This window comes from Hyperoodon ampullatus (assembly GCF_949752795.1).
Source record: "Hyperoodon ampullatus genome assembly, chromosome: 2".
Taxonomy (NCBI): domain Eukaryota; kingdom Metazoa; phylum Chordata; class Mammalia; order Artiodactyla; family Ziphiidae; genus Hyperoodon; species Hyperoodon ampullatus.
In genome coordinates, this window is record NC_136915.1 from 182809969 (window position 1) to 182834004 (window position 24036).

The 24036-nt window shown below is 34.8% G+C and overlaps 1 protein-coding gene across 3 annotated transcripts in view; it reads left to right on the forward strand.

The window, feature by feature from the left end:
* The window catches only part of GPATCH2 (G-patch domain containing 2), a gene marked incomplete at both ends in the record, with an annotated part of 164426 nt that overhangs the window by 114488 nt on the left and 25902 nt on the right, over positions 1 to 24036 (forward strand). Inside the window, 2 exons of one of the 3 annotated variants that reach the window (XM_079696876.1) lie at positions 424 to 463; positions 6864 to 6934. The exons of 1 other annotated variant lie outside the window; for it this stretch is intronic. In XM_079696876.1, the coding sequence (XP_079553002.1) occupies positions 424 to 463; positions 6864 to 6934 (111 nt within the window). The remainder of the gene's footprint in view (positions 1 to 423; positions 464 to 6863; positions 6935 to 24036) is intronic. One more of the 3 variants, XM_079696877.1, reaches the window with a different exon arrangement.

A 24036-nucleotide genomic window follows, 5' to 3' on the forward strand; every position in this document is an offset into this window, starting at 1 on the left:
GAGGATATAATATTCTTGTATTTTTAATGTTTTTTAAAACTCCAACAATCAAAAGGTCATCATCTGTTGTAATGATGCTGTAATTAAGTTGTGGTAAATGATAGCATTTGTAGATTTTATAACCAGAATTGATTCATAAAATGAATGCAGTCCCAGCAGTTTATGTTAACATAATTAAATGGAAATGTAATTCTAACTGAGTTTGCTTATTAAACTGAAAATTACTGGGTTATGAGCCCTCTTACATTTCTGTCAAAATTGGTGTAAGTCTAGGATTACATGAAATATCCATTAAAATACAGCATATTTTAAGGCTCTGTTGCTGGTGGCATGTATATTTCTTACAGCACATGCAGACTGATCACGTGAGAGCATGTGCTTTTAGTGAGTTTCCTGCTAACTCCTTTTCTCTTTCCTCTGCAGCCATTGGTTTAGCCCTGGGGCTAGAACAGAGCATGGCCAGGTAAGGAACATTCTAATCCAAAAGGAAGTTACTCAGTCTTTCAAATATTTAACTATCTCCCTTCAAGGTAGTAGATCAGTTTTATGAGAAAGGATAAAATCCCAGGTTATTTTAAAAGGAGCTCATTGTGCCGGTGCTGATACACTGACCAAGTGACTGATCCTCAGCTAGCATCAGAGTTCTCCCTTACTGCCTCCTTCCTCAGTCACACGTGTCACCTCCATGGAAAGGCTTTAGAATTCACTAGTTTGTAGGACTTCACCAGTCACATGTTTTTCGCAACGTTAAGGTACCAAAGTAGTACATACGCTTGAAAAAATTGCTTTGTATTAAACAAGATCAGCCAGCCAGAGAATATTTTTATTTTTGAAGTTTAGAAGGTGATAATGGTTTCTTACAAGTTTATGTTATATTTCTAAGTGAGTTTTTTAAAATTTTTTATTAGTTTCATGGCAGCACAATGATTAGTTGACTTAGCAAGAACTTGACATTCATTTTGGTTAACTTTACATATAAAATAAGTAGTCTATCTTCTTTGTCTGTTGAATGTGTTAGTTCTCTCTCTGCAGTGTGATAAGGTAATTTAGGGCTTAAAATTTTGATAAGTTTTAAAGCATATGGCTTTGCATCCTTGTTAAGCCTTTTTTTTTTCATTGTGGATTATAAGAGTTATTTTTTAAGTGGGTCAATAGTATGATACGTAAGAAATCCCTTTAAATATATGCAAATGAAAAGCCTCAAATCCACAGGGATCATTTCTTCTGAGGGGTAGTTAGGTAGGTAGGTAGGTCGGTAAAGAGGAGATTGTGCTTAGTAATGGTAATTGGTAACATTATTTTATGTATTGGTGATGTCTTATTTCTTAAGCTGGGCAGCAGGTGCAGAGTTGGTTGCACATACCATAGTTCCCTTTTCTTATAACAGGAAAGTGCCAAATACTTCATTATAAGGTATACTATATTTCTTAACACACATGAATCTAATTAAAGAAAAATATGTGAATTCAGTTTAATGATTTTTTGTAAACTTGGCCTTTTTCCATGAGAGCAATTTGCACCTTTAAATATATTTCTCACATTAATAATAGAATATTTACCGTTATTTCTAAAGTTTTGGAAATTAATTAGGCTACGTTGCATCTGCAGTGTGTTTGTTCAGCATGTAAAACTTAGACTTTCTGCTTTCCCAAATGGTTCATACCCTCTATGTAAAATGATTACAGTAAGATTCTGCTTCTAGTAGTAAATCTCATTAGGATATAGTTTATCCCCAAATACGATTTTGTAAAGATCATTTTCCACCTTCTAGAATTTGAGAAATACTAAAGTAATGTTATAAATCTGTGCTTTAGATTATAGTGTAACTGGTTGCTTCCAGCCAAACTTTTTTTCTGTAATTAAAAATTAACAAATAGCTAAGAACATATAGAGAAGAAAGTTGACCAATCGTTTTTTTTTTTTAATTTTTAAATATTTTAGACAAATTTTTGAATCACCCTTTGGCTTAAACTCTGATATACCATTTCAGATTTTTATCTTGACTAGATAGGTTATTAGTTAATGAACACAGTTGATTCTTGTTATTTGTAATAGCTATGTTCTATGAGGTTGATAAGAATACTAACGTAGCAAATACTGAAAAATCGCTCCCAGGAAAAATACAAGGTTAGGCTCCTGAGAATCTCTGGTCACAACATTTTCATTAACTAATTAATACATATCCTTATTTGATGTGTGTTTCTGTTTAAAGACACCTTATTTAATACATATTATTGATTCATTAACACTGAACTCATGGCCAGCAGCACTATAACTTATTCCTGAAGGGAGCTTGTCTAATGCACATATTTTCTCTATAAAGCCCATCACAACCTTCGTGCTCTGGGGAACACTAGATAGCAGTTCAGCACGATACTTAGGAGGCTATTTTAAACAATGAAGATAAAAACAAGAAAAAAATGCAAAAAAACATAGCACTGAATGGACCTCGAAAAAGACACATGTTTACAGTACGAAAGCTGAAACAAGAAGACAGACATCACCTTGTCAGACCTCAGCTGAGAACATGCGCTACAGGGGACTCAAATTTCTGTCACTCTGTGCCTGTCTGCCAATGACTGCTAAAGCACCAGAAGTATTGATTTTGGTGTTACAAATAAATTTTAGCAAATAGGTGAATTTGCAAGTACAGAATCCATGAATAATGAGTAACAGTTGCACATATACGTGTGTATACAAATACACATACAAACTACTCATGTTTTGAGGGATAAAAATTTCTTATTCAACTTAGACCTAACTTTAGCACAGTAAACTATTGGCTAAACCTAGGTCCAAGTGATAAAATGCAAGACCATGAAAAAGTATAACATCCTTCAATATATTGTTGAATGAATGACTATTAGCATGCATGAACACCTTTTATTTTTCCCATACCAACTTACCAACATAAAGAAATGATAATATTAACCCCACTTTTGAAATCCCACCCCTCACTGCTTTCCCCACCTTATGATTCCCCTTTCTCTTCTTTAGTGCAAAGTCCCATTTCCATTTACATCATGCATACTCAGCGTTTTCTTTATCACACATTTAGTAAATCACTGTTGTCCATCGGCCGTTATCTCTCAGGTACTCTTTATTTTTACAAAAAGAAGTATTTATATAGACAACATAGCTTTTCCTCTGAGGTGGGTAAAATCTGGGGCAGGAAAGCAGTATCTACATGATGTTGGTAAATGTTTGAGAAAACCACAGAGAGGGCACCACAGAGGCCACAAAAGAGAAAAGTGAAAGGTGGTTCAGTAGTAGAAGTAAGGAGACAGAAGCAGCTGCAGGAAGCCTCATTTTGTGTGTGTGTGTGTCTTTTTTAATTCTGAGGATTTTCCTCCTTGAATATCTAATGGTGTGATATTTTTGACTGAGTTTACTAGTATTTTAAGGAGCCATAGGTCATTGTTTAGAGACTACTTAGTTCTCCTTTTAAGGTGAGGACCCTGTGAAAGGCCAAGTGTGGAGAGACTTGAAATTCTTTTGTAGACATTTGAGGAGTTACCTGAAAAGTGGCTGCTAACCAGAAACAGTCTTGAGCTTGAATGCCTTCTGAATATCAGGCGGTAAAGAAAGGATTGCCGTGGAAAGTGGAATAAGAATTCTGCTCTTTGCTTTTTCCTCTTGTGCTAGGAACGTGACACGCACAAAATAATCTTTTTAAAATATCATGAATAGCCACAGAAATTCTCAGCTCCCTTTCTGTCACAGGAGCAACCATGATCCACGTGGAACATTTCTCTTCCTGGTTTCGTTCAGCAGATTTTAAAATTGCGTAACTTTTGTAAACCTCACATTGTACTAGGTTTTGTGTTTATGAATGTTCATGTCATTCTTATATGAGTCATTTTTTAATATACATCTGCAGGTCACTCACTAATAAGGGAATTGTCTCTCCGTTTGGCCTAAGTCCAGCAATCTGAGAGTCAGAAGGTAAGAAGCACTTCGCACCATATTCAGAAGTTCTGTTATTAATCGGAGTTGATGGTGTTGAGTCAGAGCCCTGAAAACTGACCTCACTTGTGACACTGATAGGAGTCCAAGGAAACAGGAAAAGTTAGCCGTAAGAGAAGTGAAGAATCTTTCAAAACCTGATGAGCTACTCTTGCATATCAGAGTAGAGCTCCAGGACTCTTGTGTCTTTTATCATGAATTCCTGATCTGATGCCCCTCCTCCCCCCGCCACCCTTTTTTTTTGTTCCTTGGGGCAGAGCAGACACGTGTTGGGAATCTTTCAAATACAAATGTATGTTTTCTATTCAAATAACACTCTGGATTAATTTTTTCATCTTCGCCCCTTAGAAGATCTAGGTTCCCATATTAACCTGTTAAATTCATGACCCAGAGATCTGAGTCTGTATTTTTCTCTCTGAGCTTGATTTTAAATTTGCAAAGATACACCCAGACTTTTAATTTTATTGATAAAATGAGATAATTTTGTGATGACTTTTTAATATAGATGCATTATATTAAATAATTCCAATATTTGTCTCTTTTTATATACAAAGCCCATCAAAACTATAAATTTGAGGGAGAAAAGAAATTCTCATGTGAATCTAATAGAAGGAGCTCTAACCTCGGAGTTCAGAGAAGTTGCTGTCTCCTTTTAGTTCATCCAGGTGGTGGCCTCTCTGAGAACTATCCAGACCTAGTAGGTATAGCCTAATATTTATTTTGGTTATTATAGTTGCATTTTGAAAAAAACTAAACTGTAGAATTCTTTTCTTATTTCAGAACATATGTTTGGGATTTTTTGAGTTCTTTGTTTAAACTGTTTTAACACAAATATCAGGAATAGTGTTCACATATCCGTCTTATCTAACAATTAGAAAAGTTAGTTAACTACTACTGTTAATTGAAGGTGGAGGTAGAGATTTTATCATGTCACCTCTAGCTATCTGTGTCACAAATGTTGGTTTGTATATTTTTTTTACAAAGACACTAGCATTAGAAATGCCAAAGTAATTAATTTTTTTTTCAGAAACAATTTAGCTTTCATGGTACGAAGTGTTTCTACATTGAAACACTTTCAGATTAATGGACTTAAAGATAAATTGTTGCTATTTTCTATAAGTAGTAATAATTAGGTATGGCTTCATCTACATATCAGATACTAGATCTCATTCCCTATTTCTTTATCTCATTCATTCATTCACTCATTCATTCAACAAATATTTATTGAACACTAAAAATGTTCCAGACACTGTGCTGGGCCTTGGAGGTGCAGGCAGATTGAATAACTAAAACAAAGGGCCAAAGGTGAGCAAGAATATGGTACATGCTCCAAACTGAAAAGTTCAGAATGGCTGGGATATATCATTTAGAAATAAGGAGCTTAGGTTGGGGGGTAGGAGGAAGCATAATAAATTATGAGTTTAGAAATATAATCAAATTATGAAGGGCCATGAGAGTCTTGTACAAGATTTGGGGGTTTATCTGAAGAGAATAATGTAATCAGATCTAGTTTTAGAATTATTGGCTGCAGTGTGGAGAATGGATTAAATGGGAGTGAGGCTGGAGGCAGGGAGGCCTTTGGAGAGGCTGTTGTAGGTGAAAGAAAATGATGGCCTGGACTGGGATGTTGGTAGTGAGGATGGAAAGAAGCAGATATTTAAGAGAAATATAAAGTAGTCTTATTTAGTTAAGACATTCCTGAAATAATGATCTAACAATGTTCTTTGTGATCTAATTAAGTTATTTTCCTTCTCAAGGATGGCCAAATGTGGCTAGTAATTGACTCTAAATGATGTTATTCAATAGTTCAAAGCAGTTATTTCGTTAGAAGTTACTGATATTGGTCAGACAATAACCACTGACAACCAGGCTCATTAATTACAATTGTAGCATTTGAACCATTTACTCGGCACTTTTTATACTCTGGTCATAGTGCTAAGTGTTTGACATGATTTATCTTATTTAACACTCACAGCACCCTTACAGGTAGATATTATTGTTATCTCAATTTTCCAGGTGGAAACTGAGACTTAGAGACGTTACACAGCTTATAAATGGTAGACCTGTTTTTAAAACCTAGTGACTTGTTAGTGACTGGTATAGCTGGGATTCGAACCCAGATCTTTCCTGCACTATTACTTCTAAGATTTCTATTTTTATTAAGGTTAATTTCTAATATGCTGTACAACTTCTTATTAGCCCAGTCTTGCATATAATCACATTTCTGCATAAATAAGATAAGCTACAGTTTGAGTGTACACACAGCAAAAAGTATTGACTACTTGGGTTTTTTTCTTTCCAATTAGTTAGGGTAAAGCAAGTGTGAAGGGAAGTGTATGGTGAGGCATTTTGAGGAGGCAGTCAAATCTGTATTTTTTTCTAATTATATATTTCCAAGCCAATAATTTCTTTGAAAAAGAATGTTTTAAATGTTTCTTTATCATGTTAGGCCAGTAAATACAGAGAAAGTAAGATTAGATCTTTTATGTCATTGTAGGTGACAAAAGCCTCGAAAAATTCGTAGCTGAATACACTGGTAGAAGCATTGGTAAGAGAGGTTGCATTACTTTAACCAGGACCACTCCAGAGAACCAGAACTAGAAGTGAGTCCTAGACCTCCAGCTCTAGGCTGTATATTAAGTGACTATAAGAGCAGCGTAAGCTGTCAGGCAAGCACTGGCAACTCTTAGCAACATTTTTATAAGGGTGTCAGTGGCATCTCTAGCAAAAGTAGTTGTCTTCGTTTTAAGAAAAACCAGTAAAAAAACAGAAAGAAAAAAAAGTAATGCAAGTGAACAAATAGTGTCCCTCTGAATGAGAAGAATACTTTTCTACTTACAAAATAATATAATGGAAATATTTTTGTTTCTACAACTTTGTTTTAACACTTTGGACAGCATCAGCTTCTGAGAGATAACCGAGCTGAAAGAGGACACAAGAAAAACTGTTCTGTGAAAACAGCCAGCAGGTAAGCAATTTAAAATCACTTTTTATTCTGATCATTAAATCATGTGATTTTTTTTTTCCATACCAGTATGAATACGGTGAGTTATAGTTGGGTTGCCTTTGGCTCTAAAGTGCCAGCTTAAAATATTTTATGTATTGTTTATTAGAATCTATTTCATGATTACTAGTAATGAATAGAAAGATACCATTCTATTTGTATTTTTTAAAGCTGATGAAAAATAAAGAGTACATTTTTTTAACATCTTTATTGGAGTATAATCGCTTTACAATGGTATGTTAGTTTCTGCTGTATAACAAAGTGAATCAGCTATACATATACATACATCCCCATATCCCCTCCCTCTTGTGTCTCCCTCCCACCCTCCCTATCCTACCGCTCTAAGTGGACACAAAACACTGAGCTGATCTCCCTGTGCTGTGCGGCTGCTTCCCACTAGCTATCTGTTTTACATTTGGTAGTGTATATATGTCCATGCCACTCTCTCACTTCGTCCCAGCTTACCCTTCCCCCTCCCTGTGTCCTCAAGTCCATTCTCTATGTAAGAGTGCATTTTTAGAAGAAAAGAAAATCTCTGCCACCCATAACTAATGAATTTTAGATCAAGATTTAGAATAATTCGTTTATTTTTTTAATTATAAAAAAAGAGAATTAGGGCTTCCCTGGTGGCACAGTGGTTGAGAGTCTGCCCGCCGATGCAGGGGACACGGGTTCGTGCCCCGGTCCGGGAAGATCCCACATGCCACGGAGCAGCTGGGCCTGTGAGCCATGGCCGCTGAGCCTGCGCGTCCGGAGCCTGTGCTCCACAACGGGAGAGGCCACAACAGTGAGAGGCCCGCGTACCACAAAAAAAAAAAAAAAGAGAGAGGATTAATCTTTTCCCCAAAACTTAAATGGTACTTAGGCTTTATGAGAGAGCAACATGTATATTTATCTCTAATAATATATAAATAAGTATCTAGAAAATATACTCTTTTTTTAAAGTGCTTCTATGTTCTTACTCATGTTATATTTCTGAGTCGATGTTATATTTTTTCTTTAATAAAAAAAATTTGCCCCAGTTTATTGTTTTAGACAGTGTATTTCCAAATTTTGCACGTGGTGTTTCTGAAGACCTCATTTTTACTTAGGTGAAAATGGCTATCAGAATATTGTTCAGAACTACTGCCCTGTGATTTACACTTGCTCAATTTTTAACAAGATAACCGACCTCGGCAGCTACCTTTGCATCTCCTGGCCTCCCGTAGTTAGTGTGCTAGCCACTGTGTTTAACACTCCCAAGCAAGCAATGTAGCTTCCAAGTACCATGTTGTACAGACTAACCCCAACTGAGAACCCACTAGGTATCTGCAGAAGCTAACATAAATCCCATCTAGCATGTCTAATTTAGACAATCAAAAATTGTCAAACATAATAAGTTGACCATCAGTGATAGTCAACATAAAACTAATATAGTTACCCCTAAGGATGTCAGATCCTGAAACTATGAAGTATGGCTTATATAAATTTTATACAGGTTATAAATAATTACGAATGACATGTTTATAGAAATAAAATAAGCAGGCAACAGATCGCTATTAGAATTGTTCAAGCAGAATTGAATCAAAAGCATATAATTGTTAAAAATGAGAAGTGTGATTGTGAAATGGAGGTACAGCTGAAGAAGTAGGCCAGAATACAGCATAAAAATACAAGGAGATGGAAAAATGAAAGAGTGGTTAAGAGACCCAGGAAAGATCTAAGATATATTTAAGCTTAGAGGCTTTGATGGAGGGTATAGAAAGGCTGAAAAAAACATGATGCTGAAGAGATGTTGGCTAAGGATTCCCTAAATGGGTGAAAGTTATAAATCTATAGATACAGGTACAGAAAGCACAGTGAATACCAACTAGAATAAATAGAAAGAAATCCATACCTAGTAGTACACTGTAGTACACCAAAAACAAAGAGAAGATCTTAAAAGAATCCAGAGATAAAGGATGAATTACTACAAAGGAATGACAGCTGTACATCATCAGATTTCTGAGTACTGACAGTGAAACCAGAAAACAGTGGACAAGTCTTCAGAGTACTGGGTGAAAATACATTGTCAGCATAGAACTATGTGCCTAGAAAAACATCTTTCATATATGAAGATGAAGTAAAAACAGTTTAAGATTTTCAAAAACTAAGAAAGTTTACTACCAACAGACCTTTGCTAGAAGACTTTTTAAAGGATGTATTTCAAGAAAAGGATCTCCCGAGGAAAGTCTTAAGATAAAAAAATGAATACTAAGCCAATAAACTGTTAAAGATTTCAGTAAGTTTAAACAACATAAGTTGATAGTTATAATATGTAATTCATAGGACTTTTCAAAAGACAATCTAAGATAGTGGAAAATAACAGCATGTTAAATTGGCAGTGTTGATGATTACAGTTCAAGTCCAATCTAAGGTCCTTGAATTGTTTGGGGTGTTTACTTCATTGGTCAGTTAAGAGATTGATACTTGATAAGACTGTATTAAGTATTCATGGTAAAATATCAAAAATAACTACTAAGTCAAAAGAAATAAGAGTATGTAAATTCCAAGCCAGTTGGTGGGCGTGGGGTTGAATGGAATAAAATATTACCTAAAAAAATCCATTTAAAAAGTCAATAAAGGGGGGAAAAAAGCATAGACAAAATGGGACACAGAAAAAAAAGTTAGATAATTGAATCAAGTCCATGTATCAGTAATTACAATAAATATTTATGGATTAAACTTGTCAATTCAAAACAAAACTAAGCAGATTTAGTTTTTCTTTTAAAATCCAACTATATGTTCTTTATAAGAGACATACCTGAAATAATGACAAAGAAAGGTGGAAAACTAAAGGATGGAACAGCATATACCAGATATACTATAAAAGAGACTCTCATACCAGACAAACTGACTTAAGAACAAAAGCCTTAACAAGCTTAAGAAACGCATAATTTAATGATAAAAGATTCAACTTACCAAAAAGTTAATAATTTTATTATTGTGTACATTCATTAAAATAGCCTCAGGAAAATATATAAAGCAAATATTAATAGCAGTGAATGGAGAAACTCACTAACCCACTATCATGGTGCTCCCACTTCAATACAGCATTGATATTATTGATAGTTTAAGCCATCAGAAAATTTGCACAACAGAAAATTAACAAACTTAATGATATTATATAAACCATTTCACCCAAACTATTAACAAAAACACATCCTTCTCAAAGACACATGTAATATTTACAAAAATTGACCACTTACCAGGCCAAAGCTACTATCAACAAATTTTAATGAATATGTATCATAAAGATCATATCCTTTAACTTGAATGTGATTAAGAGAAATCATTGACAAAAATAATTTTTTTAAAGTTTGGAGTTAAAAATACATTTTAAAATAACTCGTGTCCAAAAAATCATAGTGATAATATCTAAACTTGTGGGTTGCAGTTAGATGGTAATTAAGAAAACTTTACTACTTGAAAGTTGTATATTAGAAATTTGGTCCCAGTTGCTGTTGCAGTCAAGATTCTGAACTCTAAGATTTCTGATTATAAACTATAAGAAGATGGCTTCTCTCCTCCAGGATCAACCCAGGGGGAATTTAGAAAGAGAAAATAAGCAGAAAACTACAAGAAGTCCCCAGTATTAAGGGAAGGGGCGTGCTATTTTGAACTTGTGCTTATGAGATGGGGGCACACAGGTGTGCTTGTGTGCTTTGACCTGAAGCAAGAGGCAGTTCAGCCTGGGTAAGGGAGAATGAGATGTGAGGAGAACCTTTGGAGTTCTTTTCTATACTAGCTTGTCATTGGCCATGGCCTTGGGACAAATGACATCTGCCCCTTACAGAAAGACTCAGATCTCTGGTCCAAGTGTTTTTAAGGATAAAGTCAGGGCAGCTCACAGTGCTGTATTTGTGAGGAGCTGGGAAAGCTTGATGGGACTAGATGACAAATTATCTGGTCTTCACTCTGCACCGTACAAACCACAGAGCTGGAGGATTACAGTTCTCATTTTCCTGAGAGTGAGGAAAGGGAGCGCTTTTCAGACAGAGGAGTTATTTTATAGAGAGGGGTGTGATGATTGTGGTTTTCTGGTGCCCAGACCTCTATACTCATTAGTCAGGTTCATTCACCTCCAATTGCTGAACTGCTTTGGGCGGACAGAGTAGACTGGCCTTTCCCCATAGCATTGCCTGGTAGAATCAGATAATAAGACATTTGAGGAGAACAGCCTTTTCAAAAAAAAAAAATATATATATATAGGACTTCCATGGTGGTGCAGTGGTTAAGAATCCACCTACCAAAGCAGGGGACATGGGTTCAACCCCTGGTCCAGGAAGATCCCACATGCCACGGAGCAACTACCCATGTGCCACAACTACTGAAGCCCACACGCCTAGAGCCTGTGCTCCACAACAAGAGAAGCCCGTGCACCGCAACGAAGAGTAGCCCCCACTCGCCACAACTAGAGAAAGCCTGTGTGCAGCAACGAAGACCCAACACAGCCATAAATAAATAAATAAATAAATAAATAAATAAATAATTTACTTTAAAAAGTATATATATATTGGATTACAGACTTCAACAGAAGCAGAAATGTTAGAACAAACAAGTCAAAAGAATTTGATTAGCATAATAAGTATTAACTAAAAGAAGTACAGGAAGATAATATAAAGCAAGAAATATAATACTACACATAATTAAGAACCAAATATTTAAGTCTTTTTCAATTTTTCTCAGTGGTTTTTTTTCATTGTATAGGTCTTACACATATTTTATCAGATTTATCCCTAAGCATTTCACCATATTTTTTGGTGTATGAAAATGTTGCTGAGAGAAATTAAAGATCTGTGTAACTGGAGAGATATACCTTGTTCATGGATCAGGAGACTCAATATTCTTAAGATGTCAGTTCTCCCAAAATTTAGCTCCAGATTCAGTACAATCCAAACAAAAATCCCATGAGACTATTTTGTAGAAATTGACAAACAAATGCTAAAATTCATATGAAACTGCAAAGGACTTAAATAGCCAAACTTTAACACTACCTGATTTCAGGACTTAATTTCAAAGCTGTAGTAATCAAGAAAGTGTGGTATTGGTGCAAAGATAGAAAAATAGATGAAAGAAATATACCCACATATATACAGAGAATTGATTTTTGACAAAGTACAAAGGTACCTCAGTGGAAAAAAAAATAGTATTTTCAACAAATGGTAGTGGAACAACTGAATATCCATTTTCAAAAAAAAAATTAACTCATCTACACTTCATACCATACAGCAAAGTAATTTATAGTGACTGGAAGCAGATCAGCTGTTGCATGGGCATGGGATGAGGGCCAGGGAGGTACTGGAGGGAAGGATTACAAAGAGGCATTAAGAAACTGTTGGGGTGATGAGTATCTGCATTATCTTGATTATGGTGATGGTTTCACACGTGTATACATATGTGAAAACTTATGACAAAACTTAAAGACATTTTCAGAGATGCAGAGTCTCACAAATATAACCACACCTGTTCTCTTTCTTTACACTTTAAAAGTGGTGAGGGAATTCCCTGGCCGTCCAGTGGTTAAGACTTATGCCAACTACACCTCAATAAAGATATATATACATATATATATATATATATATATATATATATATATATATATATATAATATAATATATATATTTTTTTTTTTTAAAGTAAACTCTTAAGTGGCTTTCTACTTCATTCCAAGTAAAAGCCGAAGTCTTTATCTTGGCCAACAAGGCCATATGTGTTCTGACCCTGGCCTTCTTTGTTTCCTCCTTGACGTCATCTTCTCCCACTTGAACTATGTTATTCACCTACTCCAGGTACAGTGGTTTCTTTCCCGTTTCTCCAACATACCAACCCCACTCGTGTCTGAAGTCTGTGCTCAATGTAAAAAAGGCCCACTCTCCACCAGCTCTGCTTTTTGTGTCTTCCTTCTTGTCTCTATTACCCCTTACTGTCTCTATTACCTTTAAGCTTCATGAGGGCAAAATCTTTGCTTTACTCACTGGTGTATCCCCAGTACCAAAAACAATGCCTGATACATAGGAGATATTTGCTACATAAAATATTTGTCAAACGAATTTGACATTGATTCTGTGGCAGTAGAGTGCACTGACTGAGTCCTTATCTTGGCCTCTGTGTACAGCCTCTGCGGTTAGAGTGCCTGACTTCTGATCCCAGTTTCACCACTTACTAGCTGGGTGACCCTGAGCAAAATACGTAACCTCTCTGTCCCTCAGTTTACTTATCCGTGAAATAAACAAAATAATTGTACTTATCTAAGAACATTGTTATAAGGAATGTATAAGTTCATGCCTATAAAGCACTTAAAATATAAGAGTTCTTACGGTAGCTGTTAGGAAAAGTCTGGTATTGTTATTTCCATCTGTGTGCTTCCTAAGCACTTGTTAAGTTTTATTTTTTGTCCTACTTTTCTTGTACATAATTTAAAATGTCAAATCATTCTATAAGACATAACAAAGTACAGCAGGCCCCAGCCTTATTTTTCCTCATTCTCTAATTTCACACTCCAAAAAAATCCACTTTCAACTCTTAGGTATTTCTTCCAGTATTGACCTAAATTACATGCTTATATTACTATTTCTTGAAGCTTTTAGTTAGTATTACCTATTGACTTCCTGCTGTGTGCCCTACACACACACACACCCATATCTGCTTTTCTTCCCCTCTTTCTTCCTAATGGTTATATCATAATATTCAGACCAAGTAAATATTTATTGTGTGCATTAGTATGATCATATATGCAGATATTATTTATAGATGTATAACTTTTGTGTTGTTGTAGAGATAATTGTCTTGTTTTTCATTTGCTTTGTTTTCTATGTGCCTAGCCCAGTTCATCAGCCACCTCTACACAGAAGTGTAACTCCCCTCAATTCTCTGTCCTGGTGGCATCCTTCTTGGAGCCCTCCATTTTTCAGGTCTATTCTGGACTGTTTGCTGTCTGGACCAGCTGCACCTCTGCTGTCCTAGGACCTCTCTTCACTTCTCATCCTGGGGGTTTCCTAATCTCTCTCCTATGTGGAATTTCCTTTTCCCTGGATCCCATGTCATTATTTTTCCTGAGCTTTCTGAGAAAGAGAACAGGTGTGGTTACATTTGTGAGACTCTGCATCTCTGAAAATGTCTTTATTCTAGTCTCACATTGATTGATTTAGCTGGGAATTGAATTCTGCTTTGGAAACCATTTTGCCTCAGGATTTTGAAGACCATTTCTCCAATAATTTCCAGTGGTTGCCATTTCCTCTGTTCTCCTATTATTTGGATGTTGGAGCACCTTCAAATGATCCTCCAGTTGTTTTTTTTTTTTTTTTTTTTTTTTTAACTTTTCTATATTGTCGTCTTCAAAGATTTCTGGGCAGTTTTATTAATGGTTATGTCCCAAATGTTTTGTGGATTTAAAAAATTCTCTAATACATCGCATTTCCAAGAGCTCACCTTGTTTCTTTGAACATTCCTTTTCTACATCCTCTTTGTCCTGTTTGGTGGATGTGGTGTATTTTCTTGTCTCTCCAAGGGTATCACTCATGTTAGGCATGAGGCAACCTGCAAAGGTGAAATAAACACAAGGAAAGACTCAAGCTTAAATTTCGTTACAACATTGAGTGCAGGATGAAAATTCTTCATCTTCTTCATTTGTGTGCATTTTTCTGTGTTCCTCCCTTGAAGCCATTTTCTTCCTTAGTATTTTTAATATTGGCTTGACTTCCCTTACCCCTTTTGGATGAGTGACTGCACTTCCCTTTTTCAACTTGTAGAAAAATATAAAGGTTAGAGAAGAGAACTGTAATTCATTGAATCAATCAATTTTAGGACCATTTACTCCCCAAATATACCAGGCAGATAAGAAAAGATAAGTGCACAAGTGGTCTGCTGTTAATGACTCAAAGCTGAGATTTTGAAGTGCATGAGTACAGCACACTCTTAAGATGGGCATTCCTCACTGAAGCTCTGAATGAATAAAGGGCATTGCAGTTATGGCTTTAACCTCTGGAATATAGTACTTCTTACCCTCGGCTCCCTGGGGGAATTTTCAAGATCTCCAAAGAAGGGTTTTAGGGACATATTTACCAATGCCACTGACTGTAGTGCAGTTTGGCAGTTTTCTGGGTGTCCGATTTATGGCATTTCTCCCTTTTTTGCCACACCTACTTTAATGTTCATCTAGGGTCTTTAAATCAGTGATGGGTGCAGGAGAATTGTCTCTTTTCCAACTCTTAGACTGATTCATGTCTAACAGTACCAAGGAGGTAACAACCTGAAAGTTCTCCTTTAAACACATAACCCACTTTAATAATTTCAGTCAATTCCCTCAGGAAGTTCTCATCAGTAACAGACTTTGTTTTTCAAGGTTTCCTATACTTCCGCCTCCTGAAAGGGCATCGTTCCTTTGGATTTCCTACCATGCTTCTCATTCTGCAAACATCTCCTCCCAAGCTTCGTTCACCATCAACAGTGCTCGTCGTCACATGCCATTCCATCATATACAGATAGTTATTCCTGAAATGTTAATGTGTTGTATTTGTTCATATGTTTATTCTAAACATAATTAACATTCTTATACTTTTATGATATGACACTTCATGGTCCTGTAATCAAACTTTTGACTGATTCAAAAAGGTAAAAAAAGGTAAAAAAGAAAGCCTTAAAAAAAAAGGTAAAAAAATGATAGGTATAATGTAAACTAATTTAAACAAATACTGATTATTAACAGAGGTATAATTTGATCTAATTAGTTCTAGTGATACTGGTCTCATACATCTTTCTTTTGGTTTGTTGCTTCATTTTTATTCTCTGTGGGGAGCCCATATCATAGACTAGGTGTGTCAGATATTGAGTAGTGTGAACATTTTTCATCAAGACACTATCCTCACATATTCATTTGATGTGTTCTCCCAATATTTTACATTGTGGTGGTGCTTGAAGTTACATGTTTCCTGTCTTACAGTCCTGTGTTGTTTATATCTTATTGGTTATTCCCATCTGATAATTCTTTTTGATTAGTCTGCAGGGTTTTATTTTCCAATCATTCTTCCATTTCTTCAGTGTTCTCTGTCCATTTTCCTATTATGAAGTTTCATCTTAGTTTTACTGTGTACTATCTCTCCCCTAATATGTAATGCATGTCTAGAGTTTGTTCATGCCATTCTCTCATCTTTACATACTTTTAAACCTTTGAAAGCATAAATAAGCTCAGGAAAACACAAACGTCTTTCAATATATAAATGCATGAAAGCATGTACATTTGTTATTTTTAAAAACCACTGTGTATTACCTGTCACTGTCAATATTTAATAATTAACAGGCATGGTTTTTGAGTGGTCGTTGCATGCAATAGATCATTAGCCAAAGTGGAACATACATACATACACACACACACACTCAGCTTAACATTGAGACGATGCACCTAAGTGTTTTATAGAAATACTAGTGACATCTAGAGTTATTCTTTAACCTGTATCTTTCTCTTAAATTCCAGACTTGCTATTCAAACGCTTTAGTTTTTATATCAGTGTTCAGATTTTATACTTCTCAAAATTAGAAAAATCTTTTTCTCTCCCTTCACCTCATTTAAAATTACAATTAAATAATTTCACATTTTTTCTCATATCATAACCTTTGATTAGTACCAGAAAGTTCAATATAGCCTTCCCAATTGAAAGTAAGTAAAACATGCATGAAGCAATGCCTGACACTGAGTGATGTACCGTTCTTGAAAAGATCTTGCTTTTTTAAACACATTTTTATGTTAACGATTAGTCTTTATCATTCTAAGAATCCATACAAAAAGATTGATAGTAGATCATGTCAAATCTGGCATCTTCTTTTTTTTTTTTAATTTGCCCTGCTTCCTTACTTACATGATTTTTGCCATTTACAATTACTCTTGTGAAGCACCAAGGCTACATTATCTGGCAGTCTGATATGTAATTTGCAATCGAGTAAAAACATTTTATTGCCGATATTATTAAATTTAACTTACTATTTTATAATGGCTTTCAGAAACACATGTTTGTTAATTCACTTTTACTTAGTTCTTACAAGCATTACATTTTTCATCTACTAATGTCAAATGACTTGAAAATCCCTGGATGCTGTGTGCTCTAATTTCTTGTGTGATCAATTAATAAATAATGAGGGAAAAATAAACTTTTTTTTTCCTTTGCTGTCACTTTCTTGCCTGATTAGTAGTAAAAAGAATCTTCTAAAATGAAAAAAATGGCAATAGATTTAATCAGAAAATCAAAACAAATCCCATCACATTCACATATACACACACATACACACACACATACACATTCATGTCAACCTTCTTCCATCAGGTTAGAAAGAACATTCCTATTTACATTAATACAGAGCATATTTGTTTTCACGTGATGATACAAGTCACTGTATTTTGTTGCAGATGTAACAAATAGAATTACAGCTGTTCTTTATTTGATCTTCTAAAGATCCAAAGATGTTCGAGGATTCAGTTTGCTCAGTCTTCCGCATAGTGTCATCTGTTATTTGGGAAGGAGACCTAATTTGCAACAGATACAAAACTATTTGTCATTTTGCGAGTTTGCCAAAACATAAATGAAACTATTAATTACTACATTTCTGAGCAGCTGTTAATAAATTGGGATAACTGTTCATTAGAGTACTGGTTAATGACATGGACTGTATTTGGCTAGTGTTGCTTTTCACAGAAATGTATCAACAAAATTAAGTGTATCAGCAAAAGTAAGTGATGCTTTATTTTAATTATTTAAAATGAGACTTACTTATCCTACATTAGTAAAGATTTAATTTAAAACAAATTCTCTTTTGTCATATTAAAACTAATGATTCAACACCATATTTTAAAGCAAGTTATACCACTCAGCATTTTATATTCTGCGTACTTTATATTCCAAAATGATGGCTTGAAACTGCTTTTAAACTACTAATTTTCAAGATAAAATTTCTAGTCCTTTATTGTTTTTCTTTTTCCAAATCTAAAATTAGCGTTAAATTTTATTGTTCTAAAAACATTTACTCAATCCTCCGGATAGAAAAGTATCTTTTAGATTATTTGAATTCATTCTTCTGTATGTGTGAATGAACAATTAGGAAGTATTCACACATTCCCTTTAATTAGAATGTATGCATTCCATATTTATTTAACTGGAATACATTTAATTGCACATGTGTTCTAATTTTTTAAAAATTTGAATAGCTTCTAGGTATAGATGTATTTAGAGTCGAATAACTGGAAAGATACCACATATGCAACATAAGTGCTTTCCAAGGAATTTAATTAATCTGTTGTACTCTATATAACCAAATTATTGTATTTTTAAAAGGCACTGTTCTCAGAAAGTCAATTCTGCCTCCTGTCCTTTTGGCATCCTGAAATTCTAAGCTTCCTTGCCAAAATTTTAAACTAATGATTATAGAGAGTTATTTTAAATTGTGATTACACTAAATAAAAGTAATTATCAGCCAGTTAGAATTTTGAGAGATTGCTTTTCAGTTTAATGTGAATAACCCACACAGAAAAGAAAAAAGGGGGATTTGCCATTTGAAATATATAATATGTCCAGTGTGTGGTAAGTAAAAAAGCAATCAAGTACTCCGTGGTGAAACATTCATTACTGTTTCCCCTTTTTCTTGAAATCTGATATATGAACTAGATATTTTCAAATGACTAAAAGTATGCACAACCTCTCACCTCTGGAACAGCAGTTGAATTTGGCCATGGTCCCTAATAATAAAGAATAGTTAGCATATGAAAGCTGTTCCAGTGACCTATAGCTGAAATAGATTTGTCTTCTGAAGTCCACTTCCTTACAGACTGGTGTCTGTTTCACAGTTGGCACTCCCCAAATTGGTCCTGTGATTAAATGGGCATGGACACGGAACTCACCTTTAACTCCCAGAGATGGTTCCCCTAGGAAATGGTGACAGCACACCTGCAGGGCCACATCACAACAGCTTGTATTGCTACTGCTGCCTGCATTAGAATTTCATTACAGGGGCATTCAGGGATCTGTTCATGCAATGTGTATATGTGCCAGAATACTTTCTGAAACAACAAGCATCCCTAACTTATTAGTAAAAGAATTGATATAAAAATTAATATTTCAAATCAGCAATACAATAAACAAGGCCACTACTTGATAATTTGTACCTTCCAGTCCTCAGAATAAACCTAATAAATCCATCTGCCACATGGAAAACACTTGTGGTTTAAAATACTATTTTATGTCTATAGAACAGAAGTTACATCAGCTCTTAAATTTTGAGGTATGTAACTGTTTATAACATAACAGGAATCATCTGCAATCTAAAAACTTTAATGAGTATATAAGTAATTAGAATGTTTTATATTTTTTAAATTAATTAATTAATTAGTTTATGGCTGTGTTGGGTCTTCGTTTCTGTGCGAGGGCTTTCTCTAGTTGTGGCAAGCAGGGGCCACTCTTCATTGCCGTGCGCGGGCCTCTCACTATCGCGGCCTCTCTTGTTGCGGAGCACAGGCTCCAGATGCGCAGGCTCAGTAATTGTGGCTCACGGGCCCAGTTGCTCCGCATCATGTGGGATCTTCCCAGACCAGGGCTTGAACCCGTGTCCCCTGCATTGGCAGGCAGATTCTCAACCACTGCGCCACCAGGGAAGCCCAATAATTAGAATGTTTTAATGTTTCACTTAACAATTTATAAATATATTCAAATATTAAACTATTAACTATCACTTGTTTTAGCTAATTTTAATTATCTTTCACTTCTGAGCCAATTTAAAAATAAGTTCAAATATCACAAAATAATGTCCCATACAGTTAGAACTATGTATTTAAAAGAATCAATTTCTTCATAATCAGTATTTTTCCTTGCCCTTTCTCTTTAGAAATATTTTTTCATCACCCCGTAGTGACTTGTTTGTATACTAAGATATTGTTGGGAATTTATCTTTTGTTTATTTCATATACTTCTGATCAATTCCAACTCATGCCCAATTATATTACACTAAATTAACATAATTCAACAGATGTTGATATTTAAATGTTTTCTGGCATTCAAATCTTGGACAGCTGTCTTCGAGCTTGGGGAAAAGGCAAACATTTAGAATTAAATGCTGAGCATATGCTTAAATTACTAATTAGAAAGATGGAATAAAAACTATGCATTATCCTTTCTAAGGACAATAAACCTCAGATAGGGATTTCTGTAATCTTTTTATATCAGGTTATAGTCCAGGGATGTATACAGACTAGATGACATGGACTTCATGGATAACTTCATTTAATTTCAGATTTGATCACTTTAAAATTATGGAGAGTCTCACTAAGATATGAAAAACCTATAATGGCTTCATACTGGCAGTCTTAAGAGTTGAAATGATGCCTTTTCCCTTGCAATGTCAGGATGGTAAAAGCAGTTTTTAACAATATTTTATTATGGAAAATGTCATCATAAGCAGAAATACAGAGAAAAATATAAGCTCAAAACTGCAGCTGTCAAAACTGTCTTAGGTAATTACATGTGGCCAACCTTGTTTCATCTATATCTTATTTTGATTGAAATATATCAGTATGTTTCTCTAAAAAATAACAGTCTTAAGGAAAAAAAACACCATACCATTATCACATCTATTAAGAAAGCAATAATTCTTTAATATGTGTGAATGTATATGTATATGTGTGTTTAATTACAGCTGATACTCAGATGTCTCCAATTATTTCATAATCTTTTGTCTTATACATTATTTAAATTGGGATCCAAATGAGATCTGTTAAAATTGGTTGACATATATATATCTCAAGTTCCCATTGATTTATAGGCCCTCCTCCCCCTTTGTTTTTTCCTTGAAATTTTTTGTTTGAAGAAGTTAGATTAGCAGGTTCGATTCCTGGTCAGGAAACTAAGATACCGCATACCATATGGTGTGGCAAAAAACAAAAAAAGAAGAAGAAAAAGAAGTCAGATTGTCCTATAAAGTTTCCCACATCTGAGGAATGTTGCTGATTTTATCCACATGGTGTCATTTAACCTATTCCTCTGTCCCTTGAGTTTTCTGCAGTGGGTATTTCGAGCTAGAGAATTGATTTGATTCAGGTTCAGTTTTGTTGTTTTGTTTTGGCAAAACTGTTCCAGAGGTGGTGGCCTAGACTTCTCTCCCTTCCACATCTCTTTCTGTGATTTATTAGCCATAAAGATGGCTACCCCAATTCATTCACTAAGGGTCACGGAACGGTGATGTGTTAATTCTGTCCTCTCACTTTGGTTCATTAATTGGATTACTTCTGTTTCAAACTTAGCCCCTTCAAATACTTGATTACTCTGAGCTACAGATCATGTAGGTAAAGCAAGATAAATACATGCTCCTTTTCCTTTAGCCATCAGTTTTCAAAATTAATTGATTCCTTACACTTTCTGGAGTTGACTGGTGAAATGTTATTCTATTTTTTTTTAACTCGTTGATTTAAACAGATCCCATGTGTTTCAGTCCATTTGTTATCATCCTGATTGATGTTAAAATTGTCCCATCTTTGGGCAATGGGAGATTATTTAAATGGGTTCCTGAGTCTGTTTCCTTGCTACGAGACTTTGCTTTCTTCCTTGCTTTCTGGTATGTTTATATTTCCAAGGCTACCTTGGACCTTTTCTGGCCTAGACCAAGAATCAGCCATTTCTTTAAGAAGTACTGATTCGTTTACTGGGAAATAATTTTAGAACCCACAATCTGCATATTAGGGGTGTCATTATTTCGAGGCCTTTTTAGTGAAATACTTAGACTTTTTTTTTAACAAGTTAGCTCATACTGATAGTTCCATTTCAAATTCAAGACCTCATTGTTTTTGTATTTTCCATCATTGGCTTTAATCTGTCTTTTTTCAACATAAAAAATATTACCTCTGGTGACAGCATAATAATTGTTCATTTTATTGAGCCCTCCATACATACACAGTAGTCTCAGAATCACCATACCATCATGACCACTGATAAAATAATTACTGAAAATAGCTTAAGTTTTTCCCTTTTTCTAGTCTTTTTGTACTTCGTCTATATTTCACTAGGAATGCACAAATTCCTGTGTTTTAAAGTCACTTGAAATAGTTTCTAAGTATAGATATACTAATCCATAGTTAGGTTCATTAGTTTCATTTTAGTTTTCAGAGACTGCTTTTTAAATTTTTATTTGTTTTATAATAATATAAAAATAGTTACAGGTTCCACAATCAAATCTCCTCAAGAAGTTACTTTTAAAGAAGTCTAACTTCTATTCAGTCCTCACCACTTGTTTCCCTCCCCCCATCATATAGGTAGCCATTGCTTTGTTTTGTTTTGTTTATGGTTTACCCTTCCATTTGCTTTTTTTTTTTTCTATTTTTAAGATAAGCAGACATATCTTTCGCTCCCGATTTTTCCATTTCCTTTTCTTTCACTCTCACTCTCACTCTAGTATACCGTTTGATTTTTAGGAAGGCTTATTTTTTGTAATAATTATCTTTATTTTAATACTTTTATATAACAGCCTTAGTCCCCTTCCCCTTTTGAGGGTGGGGGGCTATTTGCAGTTGGTTCTCTGCTCTGAGCAGTATTGAAATAAGCTAGAAACCTCTTTGCCCTTCTCATTCGTCTCCCACACATTTGTTTTGAAGTTCATTATTTCTCTGCTAATACCTACAGGACGGTCAGCAAATTTATTCTATTTTTCCTATATAGCTTTCATTTCTTTCCATTTTTAGGTAGTTGTACTATACGTATGTGTGTAGCATACATATAGTCTGAAGCATATAGCCATTCAATACTATACTGTCTCCTTAGTTTCAGTTCTAGTTTTAGTTTTAATTCAGTTCATTTAGTTTTAATTCTATGAATAAATATGTTTTTAATGATCCCTATCTTATCTGAAGTCAGTGCGTCTCTGCTCTTTCTGCTGTCTGAGGTTTATTCTCTGATTGATTCCTCCAGCAGGTCTCATGGGAACAATATTCCCTGAGTCCCTGCATATTATTAATGGTTTGTCCAGACCCTGTATATTTTAAGGTCATTTGGGCAGATATACAATCCATGGCTCATATTTTCTTTCCTTAACTGTTTCAAATATGTTAGTCCATTGTCTATGTAAAACATTGTTTTCAGTGTGTGATACAGTCTGATTTTTCTCTCACATATAAGTGACTTGGTGTTGCCCAGATACTCAGTATATGTTTTTCTTTTCTTTAAAACCCAAGGATTTGACTAGACTCTGTGCTGATGTTGGTCATTCTATGTGTTTTTCCTAAGGATGAAGTAGGCTCTTTCAGTGGTAGTTTTATTACTTTGAAAATAAATTTCAAGATTTTCTCCAATTATAATTTTTCATATTTGTTTTGTATCATTGCTTTGGTTTTGTTTCAAATTTTTCTATTATACATATGTTGGATCTCCTTGCCTATCTTCTGTAGCTATCACTTTCTCTCAAATCTTTTTTAATTTTTAACGTTTTTATCCTTTGCATTTTCCTTTCTTCGTTATGTTCTTATCTTTTACTTCTTCATCCTATTTATTTACTCTTGTGTCCTAGTTCAGTTTCATTTCTTTTTTTTTTTTTTTTTTTTGCCTTTTATTTCTGTTGTTTTCTGAATGCTGTCATCTCTCTGGCTAGTTATTGTTGTCCAAGCATTTTGGGTTATCCTACATGTTATTATGTGGATTCAAAAACCACAGTGTCACTGCCACCATATTCTCAGAATACTCTAGTTATGACTTTTTTTTAGAATTACAGGAATCCAGGACTTCTACATAACATGCCTATATTTAAGTGGCAAAATAAGTGATTAGAGTAAGTGGTCAGGTTTACATTTCTCTACTGATACAATAGCATGTCATGGTTTTCTAGTCTTTTAGTATGATATTGCTTATGTTTCTTTTGAAAAATAATGTTCAGGGACTTCCCTGGTGGTCCAGTGGGTAAGACTCCATGCTCCCAATGCAGGGGGCCCAGGTTCAATCCCTGGTCAGAGAACTAGATCCCACATGCATGCCACAACTAAGAGTTCACATGCTGCAACTAAGAAGGCTGCATGCCGCAACTAAAAGATCCCA